The sequence below is a fragment of the Penicillium citrinum genome (genome assembly GCF_028827155.1).
Source record: "Penicillium citrinum strain IBT 23319 chromosome Unknown utg000002l:1.0-3833315.0:1.0-3834789.0, whole genome shotgun sequence".
Classification (NCBI taxonomy): domain Eukaryota; kingdom Fungi; phylum Ascomycota; class Eurotiomycetes; order Eurotiales; family Aspergillaceae; genus Penicillium; species Penicillium citrinum.
In genome coordinates, this window is record NW_026622687.1 from 3610809 (window position 1) to 3630091 (window position 19283).

The 19283-nt window shown below is 46.3% G+C and overlaps 9 protein-coding genes across 9 annotated transcripts; 5 read left to right on the forward strand and 4 right to left on the reverse strand.

Moving 5' to 3' along the window:
- Positions 1-1034: 1034 nt before the first annotated feature.
- N7469_003164 (uncharacterized protein) lies at positions 1035-1783 on the forward strand (the record flags this gene model as incomplete). Its single annotated transcript, XM_056642084.1, has 2 exons — positions 1035-1643; positions 1715-1783. The coding sequence occupies 2 exons, from the start codon at positions 1035-1037 to the stop codon at positions 1781-1783; spliced, it is 678 nt and encodes a 225-aa protein (XP_056504578.1).
- A 1022-nt stretch (positions 1784-2805) lies between these two features.
- N7469_003165 (uncharacterized protein) lies at positions 2806-4083 on the forward strand (the record flags this gene model as incomplete). Its single annotated transcript, XM_056642085.1, has 2 exons — positions 2806-3364; positions 3443-4083. The coding sequence occupies 2 exons, from the start codon at positions 2806-2808 to the stop codon at positions 4081-4083; spliced, it is 1200 nt and encodes a 399-aa protein (XP_056504579.1).
- A 1483-nt stretch (positions 4084-5566) lies between these two features.
- Positions 5567-7596, reverse strand: N7469_003166 (GMC family oxidoreductase; the record flags this gene model as incomplete). The annotated part of the gene is made up of 3 exons (XM_056642086.1): positions 5567-6030; positions 6112-7401; positions 7464-7596. Coding segments are annotated over 3 exons (1887 nt in total), but the record flags the coding sequence as incomplete, so codon positions are not given.
- A 2809-nt stretch (positions 7597-10405) lies between these two features.
- N7469_003167 (uncharacterized protein) lies at positions 10406-11558 on the forward strand (the record flags this gene model as incomplete). Its single annotated transcript, XM_056642087.1, has 2 exons — positions 10406-10664; positions 10771-11558. 2 exons carry the CDS (start codon positions 10406-10408, stop codon positions 11556-11558), a joined length of 1047 nt encoding a protein of 348 aa, XP_056504581.1.
- A 286-nt stretch (positions 11559-11844) lies between these two features.
- N7469_003168 (pseudouridine synthase PUS7) lies at positions 11845-14030 on the reverse strand (the record flags this gene model as incomplete). The annotated part of the gene is made up of 2 exons (XM_056642088.1): positions 11845-13774; positions 13831-14030. 2 exons carry the CDS (start codon positions 14028-14030, stop codon positions 11845-11847), a joined length of 2130 nt encoding a protein of 709 aa, XP_056504582.1.
- Positions 14031-14203: 173 nt separating this feature from the next.
- Positions 14204-14737, forward strand: N7469_003169 (Rieske (2Fe-2S) protein; the record flags this gene model as incomplete). Its single annotated transcript, XM_056642089.1, has 2 exons — positions 14204-14440; positions 14498-14737. 2 exons carry the CDS (start codon positions 14204-14206, stop codon positions 14735-14737), a joined length of 477 nt encoding a protein of 158 aa, XP_056504583.1.
- A 630-nt stretch (positions 14738-15367) lies between these two features.
- N7469_003170 (uncharacterized protein) lies at positions 15368-16657 on the reverse strand (the record flags this gene model as incomplete). Its single annotated transcript, XM_056642090.1, is given in 3 exon segments — positions 15368-15577; positions 15588-16223; positions 16280-16657. 3 exon segments carry the CDS (start codon positions 16655-16657, stop codon positions 15368-15370), a joined length of 1224 nt encoding a protein of 407 aa, XP_056504584.1.
- Positions 16658-17607: 950 nt separating this feature from the next.
- Positions 17608-18186, forward strand: N7469_003171 (uncharacterized protein; the record flags this gene model as incomplete). Its single annotated transcript, XM_056642091.1, has 1 exon — positions 17608-18186. The coding sequence occupies one exon, from the start codon at positions 17608-17610 to the stop codon at positions 18184-18186; it is 579 nt and encodes a 192-aa protein (XP_056504585.1).
- Positions 18187-18516: 330 nt separating this feature from the next.
- On the reverse strand, positions 18517-19261 carry N7469_003172 (DUF2293 domain-containing protein; the record flags this gene model as incomplete). Its single annotated transcript, XM_056642092.1, has 2 exons — positions 18517-19107; positions 19160-19261. The coding sequence occupies 2 exons, from the start codon at positions 19259-19261 to the stop codon at positions 18517-18519; spliced, it is 693 nt and encodes a 230-aa protein (XP_056504586.1).
- Positions 19262-19283: the final 22 nt, after the last annotated feature.

The window sequence follows — 19283 nt, forward strand, 5'->3', positions numbered from 1 at the left end:
ACTTAATCCGCGCAATCATGGTACAGTGGATCTTTGCAGACTGGCAAGATATCCATAGAAAGATTCAATAGTAATAATTAAAATCAATATTTGTTCCAATCCTAACCACACTTTATGCTAGTCTGTTAGGGAAAAAAAAGTTTCATGTCCATTCAACAACCGGTTAAAAATAGTCGTTTCGATGCTGAATGCACAAGTGTAGGAAATGCCAAGAGGATATACACCCAGTCACTTTTAGACGTCGGTCTTCTAGAATCCAGTAATGGGTCTAGTAATAGTTCCTAGGGTCAATAAATGCCTATTCATTCGTTCTGAATGAAATTTTTTTTTCTTCGGATTTGCCAACACTATTTATCGGAGAAGATCAACTTGAACCCCAAGGCTCTGACCAGGATAAAATTTTTAACTTCAAGTGATTATTCTGGCGCGCATCACAACCAGATACTTTTCTCAATGTCCTGTATTATTAACACTTTGTTTCCTACACCTGTCATGGCACTTCGTCTGAAAAGGGATGTGATCAACACAACATATACGACCGATAGCCCCATTCTAGGCCAAGTCATTCTTGAACCTAGTGCTCCTTTACACATCTCGCAGATCAAGATCACATTATCAGGAATGTCTATTTCCAGAAAATCTGGCTCAAAACAAAGTCAATGTCACCAGGCAAGCATTTAAACTACCCATTTCCATGGGGAAGTTATACTAATACTAAGTCTCTCTCAGTTTCTTCGAAAACAGCAACAATTACTTCCCCAGTACAGGCAGTTCGACTTCAGCAAATTTAGTTCCGACTCCAAGCCACTGACCATGGGAGCGAAGACGTACATCTTTCCTTTCTCCATAGCGGTGAGATATAGCACCTCGTTCATTAGAAATAATCGCAAGTTAATGATCTCTCTTAGTTTCCCGATGGTTCCAAAGATTGCCAGCCATATCAAGAAGAAGCCCTACAGAGAAGAAGCCATAAAAGTTTGGACTCGAAACACTCGCAAGAGAACATATTATTTCTCAATCAACTTCCACCGTCTATGGGTAATTACGCCAGCAATGTCGAAATAACCTACTCGATCGAGGCGAGCGTGACAGTCGACGGCATCTTCAAACATGTCATTAGGAAATCGCAACAAATCAAATTCTGTCCCGTCGTGAACTTGCAACCACATTTACAACCCCTTATGCGCCGGCAAGAGGTGACTTTTCCAAGTCGTTGCAAAGATGAAGGGATGGGTTCGGTATCTACAACAGCGGCCTATCAGGTCTCTGTCGAGCTTAGTCGCGGTGAAGAAATCGTATTGGGCCGGTCCTTGCCAGTCACCGTGGACATTACGAAAGTCGACCCTACGAGCGAGGATATTGTCCTGAACGACTATCAGGCAATGCTTATTGAAGAGACCGTCAGCCGAGTGGGCGTTAAGCCTCAAGCACAGCGTGTGTTCCGCATTCTGCGGACGGTGAGCAATCTGAATACAGCAACAGGACTAGCTGATAAACCGCTTGGGACGACAATAAACCTGTCGAGCAATTCATGGGGAGAACACGCTTTACCAGGAACCATTACTCCGACATTTGAGATGCGCAATATAGCCCACAGCCATAGGCTCGAAGTACGATTAGGATTCAAGGGGGGATCGAAGAAGGTAAGACCTGAACATCGACTCCCTGTCCTGTGACTCCAGAGCACTCCTCTAATTTACATGACTTTTACTAGGCACAGACTCGCATAGTCGAAGTCCAGTTTCCGGTTAAAGTTGTGGCCTCAGCATCTTCTGATTCTTGACTGCAAATTCATCACCGGTGTGAACTATATTCTGAACGGTATCATAAAGGAGCTCAGTCGTCTGATGGCAAATTTGTGATTTATAGCATGCAAGGAACCCTTTATTTTGTTGTACAAATGGTGTTTGATTGGTATACGTCCTGTTTTATTTAGCATCAGCGTCATCTGAATAGCCCAAAGAGATAACTACTGGTCAGTCCACAATCAATATAATCTAGCTGGTGTATACTTCGTATTCTCAGAGACCTAGATTCCAGTAACTCCATACATTATATCATTTGATGTACAGGAATGAAGCTTTTTAGTTCATCGACAAAGTCCTTTTGCCCGAGCCACCACCCACCGGTTGATATCAATACCAATGTAAATCGTGTACCTACATGCTTGAACTTTATCAGTATTTAGTTTGTATCCCAAGTACTACAAGGCCCTCTCAAGTAAATAGTTTGTCATTGTCTGCTCCACATTCTCCAGTATAGGGTTGTACTAAAAGCCCTGGGTTGTCGGATCCAAGATCTATCCGAGTGCCAAGAAGCTGTCCTTGAAACATGAAATATGGCCAACAAGTAGTCCTGGTGCTATATAATGCCGAAGCCTAAGTTATTGTGGGCTATGAATGAGACTATATGCAAATTACAAGGTCTATAGACATAGCGTCTGCTAATGGGGACGTATACGCCGTAAAATCTTGAAAATGTTTAGCCGCCTATTTTTAGCCGGCAGCAACGAGAATTTAGGGCTCCGCGGACTCCAAATGTGAGTGTAGAATCATCGTGCCTAATAGTCTTAGCCAAAATGAGGTCCTGTTATATGCTCGCGAGAGATAATATCGGTATCGGTATTCCACCAAGTCGATTAAAAGATTTCCTTTGTTTTAGTTTGAAGAACTTGCATCTGCATCCACTTCTCAGTCTTTCATTCAATCTCATCATCATTCCTTCGTTCTTGTTTTTCCCGACTTTTGTGAACCTAGCAATCGCTTCACAACCAACAATCATTCGTTCGTTTACCCATATGCTATGATGCATTGGGCTCTTGTTTTTCTTACGGGCCTTCTGGTCCAGTTTACCTGGGGAGCCTCTGAGTTCAAAGCACCCTCTTGCAGTGGCACTAAGCTCTGCCCCATAGAATATCCTTGCTGCTCTCAAGGAACATGCGGCACTGGAACCTATTGTTTAGGCGGGTGTGATCCGCTTGAATCCTACTCCCTGGAAGCTTGTACGCCTAAAGCGATTGGTCAAAACCGAACCTTTGCCTGGCCAAATCTCGACAAGGCAGCTTCGAATACCAAATATCTGGGAAATGCATCTGCCTCGGACTGGGAATACTCCGGAAAACCTAAGTTGGAGGATGGCAATATCGTCTTGACCATGCCGAAGAACAGTGTTGGTACCCTACTCTCTAGCACTCATTATATCTGGTACGGCAAGATCGCGGCGGATGTGAAAAGTAGTCGTGGTAAGGGTGTTGTCACGGGGTTTATTTTGATGTCAGATGTCAAGGATGAGATCGACTTCGAATGGGTTGGCTCGGATCTGGAGAAGGTGCAGTCGAACTTTTATTTCCAAGGAATTACGAACTGTGAGACGATGCCCTTTGATGCTGGAATACTTTGATCGATTGTATCAATAAATAATGCTGATATTACACGATCCATAGATACCAACGGAGTTAAGCATGCGATCAAAGGCCCTGATACTTATACCGGCTGGCATCATTACGAAATTGACTGGACACCTGAAGCTATTCGATGGTCAGTGGATGGGAATGTTGTACGGTCACTCACCAAGAAGTCCACTTGGAATGCCACCTGTAAACGATACGAGTACCCCCAGACTCCATCTCGCATGCAGCTATCACTCTGGCCAGCAGGTCGAGCGAGTAACGCCAAGGGTACCATCGATTGGGCTGGAGGCGAGATCAATTGGGATTCTGAGAATATTAAAGATCATGGCTATTACTCGGCATCTTTTGCTAACATCACAATGCATTCTTATGATCCTCCCTCGGGGTCGGGAGATGGACATCGGTCTTATGTTTATGTCAATAAAGATGGACTAGAAAGCTCGGTGCGCATTACAAACAACGACACCGTTCTTCCAGACATGGGCCATACTGGTTTGAACATGGCATCTGCAAGCCATTCGAAGAGTGCGAGCTCGACGAGTGAAGCTTCATCGGCGACGGCGACATCGCAAAGCGATGAGTTTGTTCAGGATGAGAAGAATGGCGCTTCCCGGAGGACTTCTTCCACAATATATCTTACAATTCTGGGTCTGGTATTCTCTATCTTCTTTTAATAAACGTTACTGGTTCTTGGAGGGCTTGTGTGGAAGAGATCTTGATAACATTGGAAGCACTACCAACAGCAGTTTGATTTCTTTTTCAATCATGGAGTAACCTGGGTTCTAGTTAAGCTATATCCAGCCTGGGTGGTAGAATTTCTGCGGGTCGTCCTGGCGGACTACGCTCCATACATCTTAGAGATTACATGCCTACAGCTGTTGGTCAGATAACAATCTATACTCTATCATTTTCACACTTTCTTAGTTCTACCAGTACTAGCCTCAATTAAATAAAGAGTCTTTGGTATCTGAATACCGACATTAGCAATCTTGTTCAATATATCAACTCAAAATGAACTGAAGCTGGTCCTGTCTGATGCCCTGTTTCTGGCTCCCAAGGATAGTAATGACCCGTCCAATGTATAAAGAGCTACCTTCTATCATTAAAATATCTCCTTTGCTACTGAGAGTCCTCTCAGAATGGAATGAATTAACCTAATTGACTTCGTTACTTTTGAAAACCACCGGGTTTTCTTGACTTCCCAATGATCAGTTGGACTTCTTGGTCAGTCTTTCATCCCCTTGGCTTAATAATTTCCAGATCTGAAATTAAGCATATCATTGCGTTCTCGGTAGCCAATTTTCGTTATTAAGCGAATTATTGGCAAGCTTGCGACTATTTTTGTTCGGAGTGGTAGACTTCAAGTTCTGACCTACTCCATGGGGTGGTTGATCTGTCGATCAGGAACGTCACATAGTACATTCTCTGAAACACCTTAGAGATCATACCAGGGCCCGAACAATATAAATTCTCCCTGATCTTTTCAGCTTGATTTTGAAAACCATCTTCTCAATCCCTCAACTTCCAATCACTCAATCGAGTCTCCCAAGCCGACACTATGCGTTTCACATTCGTCATCCTTGCCATTGCTGGTCTGGGCATGGCTGCCTCGCCGGTTTGAACTCGAAATGCAAAATTTCATCAAGATGGCTTCTAACAAAACTCAGATCCCTGCCGGTGGAACCTGCAAGAAGGATGGTAGCATGGGTAACTGTCAATCTGGACTTTGCGTGGTATGTTGAGAATAACCCCGGCATCCATAATCTTCGCTATCAGGAACTGATACTTGACTCTAGCAACAAGCCAACGCTGCCACTGGAAAGTGCAAATAGATCATACATTCGGAGCCTTCTTCAAGCGGAATTACTATCTTTCAGTCCACTCCGTTGTAAATCAATCAATTTGACCTGATCTGTTTATTTTCGACTGCCATTTTCTTTTAATTAGTATGTTTATCGATACAGAAGCTACGTACCATTATGTAGATTGGGGAGAAGTATTTGGGAGTTATCACTTGATATTTTTTGGCAAGAATATACTGATTTGATACAAACAATAACAACGTATTCGGGGATATCTTTCCTAGAAATGTTTCAGGTTGGTGACACGCGATTCAAACTTCCAAAAATACTTCTTGATTTACTTGATTGCCCTCCATCACAGGTTTGCACTGAAAACCTTTGGTCCTAGATTACCTGCCTTGATCATTGCACTAAGCTTCGAGGCCATAGCTGCAATCGGAGCAGTAGGGTGTCCACTGATCTGTTCTGGGAACACACTTGCATCCATAACTCGGAGACCATTGACACCATGGACCTTGCATTCGACGTCTACAACGCTCGAGTCGGGAGAAGAGCCCATACGAGCCGAGCCGACGGGGTGGTACAATGTGAAGGCTTTTTCATCCATGAATCGTAGAAGTTGTTCGTCGGTGATTTTGTCATAGTTGCTACTCGAGTAGGGCCACCAGTATGAGCTCGGATCATCGTTAACAGGGACTTTCTCGAAGAACCGTTTGAATGCCGGGCTGTTCAGAATTTGAAGGCATACGCGAATGCCTACGAGGAGAACATTTCGGTCGTTGCTGGTTTGATCACTCAGATATTTCGGGTCAATGATTGCTAGAAATAATCAAAACAAGGTTAGCTCTTTTCACTCGTGGGTCTGGGATCAAAAAAGGCAAATTTGGGGGATTGGCTTACGTGGATCGAACGCATCTCTACTCTTCAAGGTAACTGTGCCGTGACTTTGTGGGCGAAGACCAATAGGAACAATACTGAAAAGATTGTTTCCTTCGAGTGGTTTCTCCTCGCCATGGTGAATAAATGAAATTGGAGCACCGATGATTTCAAGATCCGGTGCGTTATCGCCGGATGTGTTGGAGATGGGTTTATTGACAGTCTCAGAAAAGTTGTAGTCGGTAGTTCGGATAAATGCTGCCGCTTCACCAACATTGCTGGTCAATGGACCACCACCCGTGAGAAGCCAACGTGCCAGTGCGGGTAGAGCCTTGAGATCGTTGTCTAGATAATCAAGGGTGTACCCCTTCTTAACTTTGGCTATTATGGGGGTCGTACAGAGATGGTCCTTCATGTTCCGACCGACTGCATTATTTTCCTTAATGACAGGGATTCCATGAGATTTCAGTTCGTCGGCTGGTCCGATTCCACTAAGTAACAAAGTTTGTGGAGTGTTGACCGCTCCTCCAGAGAGGATAACTTCCTGCCGAGCGTGAACCTGAAAGCGCTCACCACCCTGGGAAGTTTGAAACTCCACACCGATCGCTCTTGGGATTTTGTCTGTGATCTGATCGAATAAAATGCGAGTGGCACGAGCATGGCATGCGACATGAAGATTTGGTCGAGACAGAACTTGCGGTGTTAGGAAGGCAGTGGCCATTGATGAACGCTGGCCCTTCTGGTCGATAAAAGTCTGGAATCGGGTCACACCCATAGTACCTTGGTGGGTATTTATATCCGGAGTAGCTGGTATATTGGCGTCTTCACAGGCTGGCAAAAAACCATGTTCAACGATTTCAGAAAGCCATGAGTAGCCTGTCTGCCATTGCCCAGAGACACCGCGATGTTGAGGGTCGATGGCTGGGCGTCCAGGATTCACGGTGAACCGCTCCATGTCACGGAAATAGGGAGCCAAGTCGCTATAGCTCCATCCTGAGCAGCCATGAGCCGAGGCCCATTCGTCGAAATCTGATTTCGCGCAGTGGTGATACATCATTGCATTCATTGAAGTCGAGCCTCCGAGGATCTTTCCACGGGGCCAATAGAGCTGTCTGTTGGCGAGCTCCGGTTGCTCGACTGTGTAGTAATCCCAGTCATGAGGTGAGTGAAACAATTTTGAGAATAGAATCGGGACTTTTGATTCGAAAACTTTGGTATTGTCACCACCAGCTTCAAGGACCAAAACTGAAACATTCTTGTCTTCGGAGAGTTTGCTGGCCAAGACACAACCTGCAGCACCGGCACCAATGATGACTATATGCCGTTAGCTAAGAAAACCGAGAAAAAGCAAAGATGCCGCGAATTTTTATCCATACCATAGTCATAGCTTACCAGGGTCCGTTCAGCTGCTGCATAGGTTACAGGAGGACCTGTCCGCAGTTGTGGCGTTGCATACCGCAGCGGATTCGTGAGGGGGGTTGCGGCCCATGGTATAATGTTGTACCGAGTACTATATACACGAATATAGATGTAGAAGGGAAAATCGCAAAAATTGAATTCGGAGAAGGGGGCAAATCAAAGTGAAGTGCATGGTCTGACTCGAATTTATATGAATCTTACAGTTTCCCCGCTCTCCTAGGCCTCCCGAAATGCGGGGAAGTTCGGCTCGGCCTCAACACAATTTCAATTTTTGAGGACACTCAAAGTTTGATGAATGATTTTCACATGGTCGTGCTAATCTGTCTGTTGATGCGATTGGATCAAATGAAATGATTGAGCTATTGATGGAACCGCGGAGCCGCGGAATTAAAGCCAAGAGCGATCTCTTGTCTGCGTGAGCTGATCATCCATCAACAGAAATATGCAATAGCAAAATATTTTCAATGTTAGTGGGATGAGTCTGTAAGCACTAGTAGCTATTACTATTCAATTTAAATTAGTGTTATACTGCAGCACGATTCTGAGCATGGTCGGTGAGATGAAATGGTAGCCTAAAGCGTGGCCACCCATATGCCACCCATATCTTCAACCATCAACCCATATGGCACACCGTGGATTCTTCCTACATGCCCGAAGACTGGAAATCGGAGTCAATATCGTAGTATATCTTCAAATACCCTCGGAATGTGCCAGAACATCGTAGTCTTACATGATGATGCGTCCGTAAACATGCAGAGTTGGGAAAGCGGTGAGAATGCTTTTCACAGCATATAGCAATTTACTTTCATATTGCTTAGTTTTCTGCCAATTTTCATACAAAAGGCAGTTTGGCCGAGTGGTCTAAGGCGATTGACTAGAAATCAATTCTCTTCGGAGGCGGCGGTTCGAATCCGCCAGCTGTCGATTTTTTGCTCTTGACAGATCATATGTACTGGAATATCATCGCTTGCCATTGAATTTTTTTTTGGTCTGGAGACACAGGTGTGGTGGTACAGTCCGAAAATGGTTGCTTCTATTCCATCTCTGCATCCAACTTGTAGAATTAAGCTCTGGCCGACGACAATCTCTTAGAAATGTTGTACTATGTCGAATATGTCTAGAGATCGAGATACAAAAGACAAGGAAGTAAGTACCTGGAGCACATCACAGAAATGAAGGTCACTATATAGGCAGAGGACAAGATTGAGTTTTTACATATAAAGTTTGCATGACTGATCACATACATGGTACTACTCCGTACACGATTGTCAATGCCCAAAAAGATAGGTACAGGCCATGGAAATATTGCAAGCAGTATTTAGATTGGAAATCTAAATATTCTAGCAAAAAATCGACAGCTGGCGGATTCGAACCGCCGCCTCCGAAGAGAATTGATTTCTAGTCAATCGCCTTAGACCACTCGGCCAAACTGCCAATCGATAGAAATTACTAAGCAGAGTTGGACTTCATATTTCAGAATAAATATTATTCATCGTGTACAACTCCGTACTCGTTCTCATGGCTATCCCGCGAGGGTTCCAATGTTATTCGAACGTATCCTTAGACAAGATGTGATAATCCTTCGATTACACGGAAATCATGGGCCTTGAAATGATATCTCGGAGTTTTGGACTTCAATCCATGGCTCTGTATGGTTGCCTACCGTACAGGTATGTCTACAATATAAATTTCATCCGAAAGCCCGGCTGATATCTGCTGACTTTCCCCAAACTCACCACCGAGTTGGACCACCTCGATAGCAAAAGTTGGTATACTAAGTCATATAAACAGAGGCCCAGAAGCACATACTCACGACCAGGTGCTAATTTAAAAACCCGCAGTATTCATCCACGGAAAGAAATCCAAGTCGCTGTGCGGCATTCCTGAATCGACTGCAGTTCTCCGATCACTTCACAGCTCTTCCATAGCTGATCCCACGATATTCATATGAAGCTATTATGAGGATCACTGGCGCCCTTTTAAAGATAGCAGCGAGCGTGGAGTAGGCTTTGGCTCAATAGGATTTATTTACTATAGAGACTGGCCGCAATGATTAAATACTGTAGGTACACTGGTTCGGTAATACGCAAAACCCACCGAAGAATTCTCGTGTTTCAAGCGGGGATGGAGGGGCTGACAAGAAGACTATTTGCCAAACATTCCATTGATCTTCCAGAAATAGCCCATAAGAATGAAGCATATTTGTTCACCCGCGTTGCCCTGCCGAAGAATTGAAAATGGGAGCCTCACTCTGCGTGGGGCTAAACGTAATCAAGTTAGGGTTGACGCCGATCCTGAATTAATTATAGAACAGCGTCAGCGTCGTCCACGAGGTCTTCATTCATTCCTTTTGAATGAATTCGGATGACGATGAACTGTTCTTTGTTAGAGTCGTGTATTCAAATTTTACGGAACCCAGTATTAATATTGCCCATTCATTGTTCTTCCATCATACACGGCTACCATTCCGCTCATTCAAGCGGTGGCCTTAGCCTTGTTTGTACTTCAAATGCACCTCATAAATCTTAGCTCGAAGTATTCGTAGTCCCGAGGCAGTGCTTAAGGGAAGATCCCCACCTAGGAGCCGTCCAACGGCCGTATTCTACGCCACCTGACAGTCTGCACTTTTAGTTTATATGGGATCTTAGTACTCATTTGTCTCCAACTGGATCTCACAGCATTTTGGCACATACCACGGCATACCACGAACGAGGAAAAAGTACTAGTGGCGAACAAAGCGTGTGTTTTAGTTCATGCTCATTCGAAGAGCACCATTTCGGCCCCCATTCCTTTGTGTTGCACTTGTCTTTACCCCCGGATCAGCCTTTCTTTTCTTTTAAAAACTGATCGACTCCGAACCCCGACAATTCCTCCCCTTTGCCCGGCTACCGTGGACGTCATGGATGATATAGTCCAGATTGTTGAGCGTGGAGAGGCTGACATGGCACGCGGATTTTTTCCTCAACCGGATGGTGATTTGGGAAACACATACCAGAATGCCCAAGCTCAAACAGCAGCCGAAGGAGCATCAGAAACAGAAAGTCTGAATGACCAGGTTATTGGCCAGACCGGCATAACTAAGCCAAATCCATATGAAGCTCAGACAAGCCAACCCGGCACAGAATTTTCTGCAACATGGGCACAAACAACAATATCAAGTGAGCAGTCTCCATCTGTTAACGCATGTACTTCATGAGATATGGAGTAGCGACATGCAACTTGCCAGCATCTCAGAACAGCCGCTCACATCTATATCTTCTCCAGAGCCATCGGCAGAAACGAGCACCCATACTTCAATAACAACATCTTCGAGCACAAGTTCAACTTCTTCAACTTCTTCTTCGACGACATCAACATCAACGTCATCATCAATGTCAGCATCAGAAACCAGCACAGCCCAAAGTACAGCCACAGAATCACCAGACAATACAGACACCGGAGCTTCAAACAGTCTAAGCTCCACAAAAACAAAATTAGCCATCGCCCTTCCAATTTCCATAGTAGGCCTACTCGTCATTGGAGCATTAATCTTCTTCTTCCTTCGACGTCGCAAACGCCGCAATACAGTCCCAGCATACGATATCGCAACAGGTCAACAAAGAGGAATATCGACATCGGAATTAATGGCCGTTCAAAAGGTCGAAACTTCCAACCCGGGAATGTCGAGTATATCTCATTTTCCTGGTTCCGTAACCAATATATCCAACCGAGGCCTTGATCTTGATCCGAGCTCGGTAAGGCCTGGTGTTAACGACTCGCATACGGAACTTGGTCTTACTATTGCTGTTCCGATGGATCAGAGACGGAGTGCTTCGCAGCAAGATCTGCCTCGATTTAGTGGGACTGCATCTATGACCTCGACACCGAGGATGCCGTTTGACAGTCGGGATGGGGAGGAGGATGATGATGATGATGATATCTCGATTGTGTCTCGTCGGAATCGTGAGCGTGATTTTGATGATATGTCTTCTGTTTCTTCTTTCGAGGATAATGGGGATGAACATCGTGGAAGTGGAAATGGCAATGGCAATGGCCATGGGAACTTGCGATGAATGGGTTTATACGTCTATACTAGTATGAGTGGCGGTAGGATCGGTGGTATTCCTCTTATTTCTTCTGTTTATCGAGCATGGCGTTAGGTGAGTATTTGGAATGATGCGATGATGTACAGAATAATAAACATTGATGACTTTTTCACTCGTTGCAACTCTTCAGTATATAATAATGTTCTAGTCGTAAAACCATTTCCCTGGACTCAGTCTCGTAGGGATATCGGGTGAACGAGACCCTCCTATATACATCAGATAATTTTCATTCACGATGGAAGAGATTCAGAATCTATCGACCACCTCCGAAGTCAGGCTTATACTCCTGCATCTTGCCCTTGGTTAATTCACGAAGAGCCATGGTGGCGTACTGGCTAGAGCCCAACTGGAACTTCAGGACAATCGCCAGCTTGTCACCTTGGAACTCGGAGGCCTTTTCATCGGTAGGGCCTCCCCGCAGTTTCTCCAGGTCTGTTTGTACGAACTGCTCATTGTCTTCGGAATATAGTCTCACATCAACTGAGTAGTCGGCGCCCATACGGCTGAAGACCTTGCGATAACCACCTGGTAGACTGGCATCCTTCCACTTGCGACGCATATTGGAGGGGTCAAGACCACCACCCTTCTCGCTTCCCATGAACTCACGGTAGAAATCCTTCATCTGGTTGGGTGGATAGATCACATCGAATCCAGGCTGAGGAAGTACGACATCAAAGATGCTATACTTGCCACTTGCAGCCTCCTCGGCTGTCAAGGCCCGAGCTCGTTCGAACATGTCCTCGGCGGCCGCGGCGCTATTCTCACCCTCTGGTCTAATGATAATCTCACCATCCGCATCAATATCACCAGCAGGTTCTAAGGTTGCGGTATCCTTCTCACGGTGCTCCTGAACAATAACCAGATCGCCCTCGACGACCTTGTCGCCATATAGGCGCCAACGCTGGCTGGCCGCGTGGTTCCACACCAGAGACTGGTATGCGTGGACGTACATCAAGCGAAGGTTGCGCGGGATTGCCTGCAACGCTCCAAGGAAGTCTTTCCTTGACTTTCCAAGGTGACGGATGATGTTGGCCTCAGCCGAAAACTTTCTCGGAAGTTTAGCCAGAGATTCGCTGATGTTCCCGGTAGTTTGGAAGAGATGGATGGCCTCGGCGCGCGCCTTGTCATCCGTGCTAATCGGGGCCGTCGAAGAGGTGCCTTCTTGGGCTGCAGCGAGAACGTGCGGGGCATAGTACAAGATAGCATCCACTGCTCCCTGGAAATCGTCCTGCAAGATCTTCACACCAACGGTGTCCGTGCGGGTCGTAAATGAACCGAAGCGCTGGAGGCCGTAGTAGTTGAAATATCCTCGCTCACGAAGGTTCTTGAGAGATTTTCCGACCAATTCAGTAGCCTTGGAAACAGCAGCCTGGGGGTCTTTCAGATCAATACCGGGAATCTCAGATTCTCGGAGAGTAATGACGAACTCATTTCCGCCCAGGTCACCAAGCTCTAAACCATGTTTCAGATGCTCAAAGTCACCCAGCATAGCATTTCTAAGCGTCCTGTTGATATTGACCAAACGGTCTGCCTGGACACGGAGAACACATGCACGCTGAGCAGTCACACCTCGTCGGTCCTTGGTGCCAGCGAATTGGAAAATCTTGGCATTGACCTTCATTGTGCGCGCGATGAATGAGATAACCTCCATAGTATCCTTATTCTCCTTATAAAGAGTGAAGTGCAAGTATGGGCCACCAAGCTCATCCCAGCTCATCCTTCCACCATTAGCGGCGCGACCACCACGGCCTCGACCATCGGGCTTGCGTTTGAAGCGATTCGGCGCAGGCGAGATGTCGAGGTTGCCCTCACCGTCGGTGGTGGACTCGAGCTGCGATCTGAAGATGCGGCGGAGAGCTTGGTGAATCTTGGTTCGTAGGTCCCTGTCAGAGACAGCGACAGTAACTTTTCCAAACTCCGATGGTCTTGCCTTCGGCGATGACATGGCCTGTTTGTGCATGTCAATGGTTTCAGCAGCCTTGTCGGCACCGAGGTATTCGGCGAGGAGTGTGTTGTCTTCATCAGACACGGTGAAATCAGCGGGGGTCTCCTCCTTGGCGGGCTCTTCTGGCTCTTGCGTCTGCTCTGGGGTCTGGTTGGTTGTGTAATTCGGCGCAGTCGTAGATCGGAGGTGCAGCACTTCGCCGGAGGGTAGGATTTCGTTGACCATGAAGTCGGTATACCTGCAAAGGTGGTCAGCAGGGATCCCAAATTGATCAAACCAGCTTCAATTATTTACCTCTTCTTTAAAATACCGGAGAAACCTTCATTTTCTGGGGTCACGAACTCGGTGATACCGACTTCGAGTTCCTTCGACGTCTGAGCATTCTCAGCCGGGATGCTGACCTCAGGCAGCGCATCCACTGCAACATCAGTCGCGTCGACTGCTTCGGTCTTCTGCCGCTTTCGCGGAGACTCAATGAGCTCAGGGTGCTCCATTTTGCGCGGGGGTTGGAGTTGAGAAGATCCGACGATTGCGAAGAGCTAAGAAGTTTCACGCATTGGGGATAGCGCGGGGCTAGCCCTAATTTCCCCATTGGGAAAACATTCACGCCAACTTGTTCTCCAACGACGGACTCATCTCAAGAAAGAACGTCTGTTTTCCTTTGAAGATGTTCAATCCTTTCAGACGACAGGCTGGAGCCGCCTGGCAGAGGATTGGTCTCTCTTCCGAATTACCGGATCTGGGAGACGACGAGGGGTATAGAATTGCGCCACGATGCAAGGCCTTCAACGTCCCGAAAGAGGGCGGCTCTTCCGAACCGGTCGAAGACATTGATATGCCGGGTGATATGAAAGATCAAGTTCTTGTTTTCAAGTACAAGGGAAAGGTCCACGCTGTTGATCATGTAAGTGATAGTGTCAGGCCCTTTCGCAGATACAATGGCTGACCCGAACTGATATAGCAATGTCCTCACTCGGCATTTCCGCTCTCTCAGGGCAATCTATTTGACATTGAAGATTTTGGAATTGCCCTGTCTACTGGGATAATGTGTCCTAAGCATGACTGGTCCTTCGATATCATCACTGGCAAGGCAGATCGAGGGAGCTACAAGCTAAAGGTGTGGGAAGTTCAGCTACGGGATGTCCCAGATGCCGAAGACGACAAAGAAGTTTGGGTCCGACGCAAGCAGAGAATTGGTTAATTTATACTTATGAAATGAGCGCTTCTAGCTCATTCAGTTTCCATTTGTCTCGAGGCTTAGTATCGGGGCTCCAGACTCACTTTTCCAACATCAGCCAGGTGATTCTGACATCTTTGATTGAAATCTACGAAGAGCCTCCTACCGAACAAACAATTCGGCTTTTATGGTTGGGCTAAGGTGTTGTAGATGATCATCATTCTTCGACCCTTTACGACCCTGGAATTAAGGATCACAGAGAGGATATTGTCCATGGAACACCTACCCTCTATACTGCTTAAGCCTCGACAAGGGCCATATCCTCGGCCAGGATCTATTAGTCCCTGTTTGCAAGGACCGGGTTGTCTTAGAGAAAAATACTTTGGAGAAGCCGGCATCAGGAGGTTGCTGCAGCCGGCGAGCAGACTGTCCATGCCTACACAACACACAACGTGAACGATCCTCTGATACTTGCGCAGACATATTCGATCGACTCTGCTCTTCCAGGTGGTCATCCTCAGCTGAGTGAAACAGTAGGCTCAATTGTTTGATCTCATGCAATGGATATAATGCACAGGCTATGTTTACATGTGTAATTGTTACACTCCTATTCACTCTATACAAAGGGATTTCTATCGTGATCAGCAATCAAAGTCAACCAACAAGATATTTCTTCCAACTCTGTTTCCAAGGTTTCCAAGTACCACCAAAGCGATGATTCACACAAGCATGGGCACTCAAAAAATTCTCGGCTCCGCTATGTCTCTGACCATTCCCCCATGCGTTGATGGGTAAGACACACAGCCCGCCAAGCTCAGCCCCTTTCTTGGCATCAGATCCCTGAACACAGCGGGGGCCGCTAAGCTTAGAAAACGGTGCCCACGTCACCCGTTGTGTTAGGCCCCCCCGTGGATGGCGATATTAATTCTCCCAGTGCTGTGTCAGCTTTCACCGATTCAGTGACAAAGGGATGGGAAGCGGGTAAGGTGTCAGATAGCACGTCCAAGATAGCATCCGTGAAGACGCCGGGACCGGTGATTTCCAAGGTAGTCAATTCGTTATACCTTGCACCGAGGAAGATATTGCTTTCGTCCAAGTGGCGTTTCGTATGGGAGAGAACTCGCACGATGACTTCTCTCAGAAGTGGACTGAATCGACGCGGGGCAAAGATCGTATATTGGATGAAGCCGTAACTTCGAACCCAATGCCAATCGTGCATCTTTTGAGCCGAGGCTTCGGGTTCATCGATTTCCACACCCACAACAAGAGAGATATCCGGATCGTCTGTCTGAAAAATGGAGGAGTCCTGTAGGGACGGACATGACTTGATGGACCGAGCAGGGAAGATATCGGTATCGGCATAGTAACCACCATAATACCACAAAATCAGATATCGTAGCAGATCGGCTCGGAGGACATGGTGAGGATAGGCATGGTATAGAGTTGCTAGGCCGGGTATCGATGCGAGGGTAATGGTGATAAATTCCTCCGCCCATTCGGTAGTGACCAGCTGAATCATGAATTAGTACTTGTAGCCAAAGATAGTAGAGACCCAAAGATGCTTACTTTATACTTCCACTCGGGGTTCTTCTCCTCAAACCGTAGAGAATCGGCGCCCCGCTGTTCTGCGCCCGGTTCTTTTCCCAGAATAATTTGCCATATTATCTCCTCGGCAGGACCAGACGGACCATGTACTGTGACTTGTTGGCGCTCGATATCGCGTAGAGCCTCCGATAGCTTTTGTTCATAAATTGAGTCAGGATTCTCACGAAATGTGGAGCGATACAGAAATCGCGGTCGGCCATCCACGTGGGAATGCGCGTGGAAGTGGAGAGAATGTCGCAACTCTGGCAAACTCCTGACGAGCAACAGGACGAGTAGTAGCAATGTCACGACAAGCAGAGGTTTGCGCCGGTTCGAGGTGGAGGGCCTAAATCGCCTCATAATGGGTGATGAGCCATGATTGAAGAAGTGAGAGAGAAGAGTCAAAAATTAATTAAGGATTAGTGTACATCATTCAGCAGAGAGAGAGAGAGAGAGAGTAGCAGAGGATGGTTGGTGGACGGATCATTGTGGGTCATTTTACTAGCCAAAAAGAGAAAGTGGTAGTTAATTAATTAATTGTAGTATACATAGTCTATATACAGTGTACTCTGTATATTTTAGTGGTTAATATAAGTAATAGAATAGAATAGTGTTGGATATAGAAGTTAAGGAATAGAGTATATAGAGGAGAGTAGTGATAGTCACAGTATTTACTCCAATAATCTATTATACGTAGTTACTAGAAGAATAAATGCTGTAGTACTAATTAATATAAGATTGATATAGAGAACTACTTCCTTAAGATTGATAGCTAATAGATCGAAAATATTCTAGTTAGGATTAATTATATACTGAACTGGAATGACTGCACTGAGTGATTGAAATGTACAAACTAGCCAGCCGAGTCTTTATTCACCTCACGCATTTTCTCCTTCAAATTATTCCTTCCACCATAACCATATCCTCTCCCCAGATCTCCCAAATTCAGCTTCAGCCAGTTTGATTACCAGATTCCCCTTGATTGTGAATTTCCACAACCATTTGATATCCTCTCATAACTCCCGATGGGTTCTCAACGTGGAGCCGGACATGGTCCCAGTCCATCTGGTGGACCTGGTGGACATGGTTCTCGAGGTATGATACTTCCCTAACAGCTAGCTCCCTTGAAGTTTGAAATCCAAGATCATATATATTATCATCCAGAATGGCACCGACTAACTAACTCCCCGCTAGAAAGATACCCATTTACCCTTGGGAGTCCAGGATCCAATCGAGATCGAAGTCACCGAGTATTCAGCCAACCCTCACAGCATGCAAGACCAGCCCCAGAACAAGCTCGTGCAGATCGAATGAGAAGCACTGCCTTATCGATTGTTGTCGAACAACCCCAAATCGGTAATGAACTTCAAGCCTGGACTCATCTTGCCTCAGTCTCCTCGCTCAACCCCCGGCTGCACCCCACTGATCCTGACGCAATGGAGATAGACACTCATCCACCTCAGTCTCTTCCATACTCTCTCATTCAAATAGCCACAGCCGGATTGACCGTGCCCAACGGACACCACAGAAACAACCCCGTCTACCGACATACTTTCAACATCGAGATCGAAAGTCAACAGTCAATCCGTCTGTCTGATGTGGAAATAATCCGGATGGCGCGCGCGCGTATCCGTTTCGATCGTCCACAACCATCTCCCATGATGCTGGATGAAATATTGAACGCCCCTCGATACCCAGCTCGAGCTGCACCTCGTCGTCTCTATGTGCGTATCATTATCGATACTTTCTCTGTGGATCGTGAGACTGCTTTGATCGATGCTGATGGGAGACTCGGATACATGGTCGGGATGGCTCAGGATGGCCTGGGGTGGTTTCCTGGATTGCCGTGGACGCATCCTCATTTTCAGGTCCGGATGAGGACTTCGTAAAGCCTGGGGCAGAGGCTCAGCTGATGTAGTGCGGTGGTGTGCATCTGCAGGATAGATCTGGACTGCTTCACCAACTCGATGCGTAATACAACATGTGGCAGCGGCTGGTATATTCATGTGTGGTGGTCAAGTACAGGGTGATAAGGATACTTTCCTTTCCCAGATGCTCCTTTTTAACTAACTAGCAAGACAAGGGGTTTTCAACCTAGTAATTTACATCAGTTCATGAGGTTCATAATCTTCATAATTCTCGTTATTGTTGCCGAAATACCCATCCGCAGTATGCCTTTCTCTTCTCACTTTCGCCGATGTGATGCAAAATTTGGCCGATCAAAGCATTTCAGGGGAATCTGTAGATTGAACAGATTCTGCGCAGTCTTCAGACTCGCCTTCGGATTCTCCCGAGTCCACCAACATCACAGATCCAGCTCGCGAAGAGCAAGGGGATGAGGAAATTGATATCGGGTCATCAAGTGACGTCCCAGGAGGGGCCAGGTTCTCATCTTGCTCACTACTCACGCCCATCCAGGATTTCATGATAGCCCGTACAAGAGGCTCCACTTCCCTGCGGGCTTCGTCTCTTTTCTTGTTTCTCTTCAGTAGATATTCATAAGACGTGAGATTATGTCTGATGTAAGCTTGTACTGCCAGCAAAGCCTTTCGCCTGTCAGTCAACACATTTGAGCGACCGACACGGCCAGAACCCTTGAGGAAAGCATGGTTGAGGATTGTTTCCAGTGAGTCTGGCGGGACCTTTGGATACTCCTTCAATAGTAGACGGCGTCCATGAGCAAGAATCTTGGTGTTGTTGGCTTGAACAATTAGGGCGCGATGTTGGGCTGTTTCTGATGACATCTCTCGCACTTCAGAATGGATCGAGGATGGGACTCGAATTCCCAAGCTCTTACTGCCGGTCCTGTCCTAGCTGATGTGAGTGTGGCTATAGGTGGATAACTGAAATTGATAAACTTACCCACACAATGTAGACCGTTTTCTGAATTGATTTCGTTTTGCTGCGACAGTGTCTAGTGATGTACACGTTTCCTTTGGGAACAAAGACATAATCCCTAGGCATAGGATGATAACTCCGGACATGC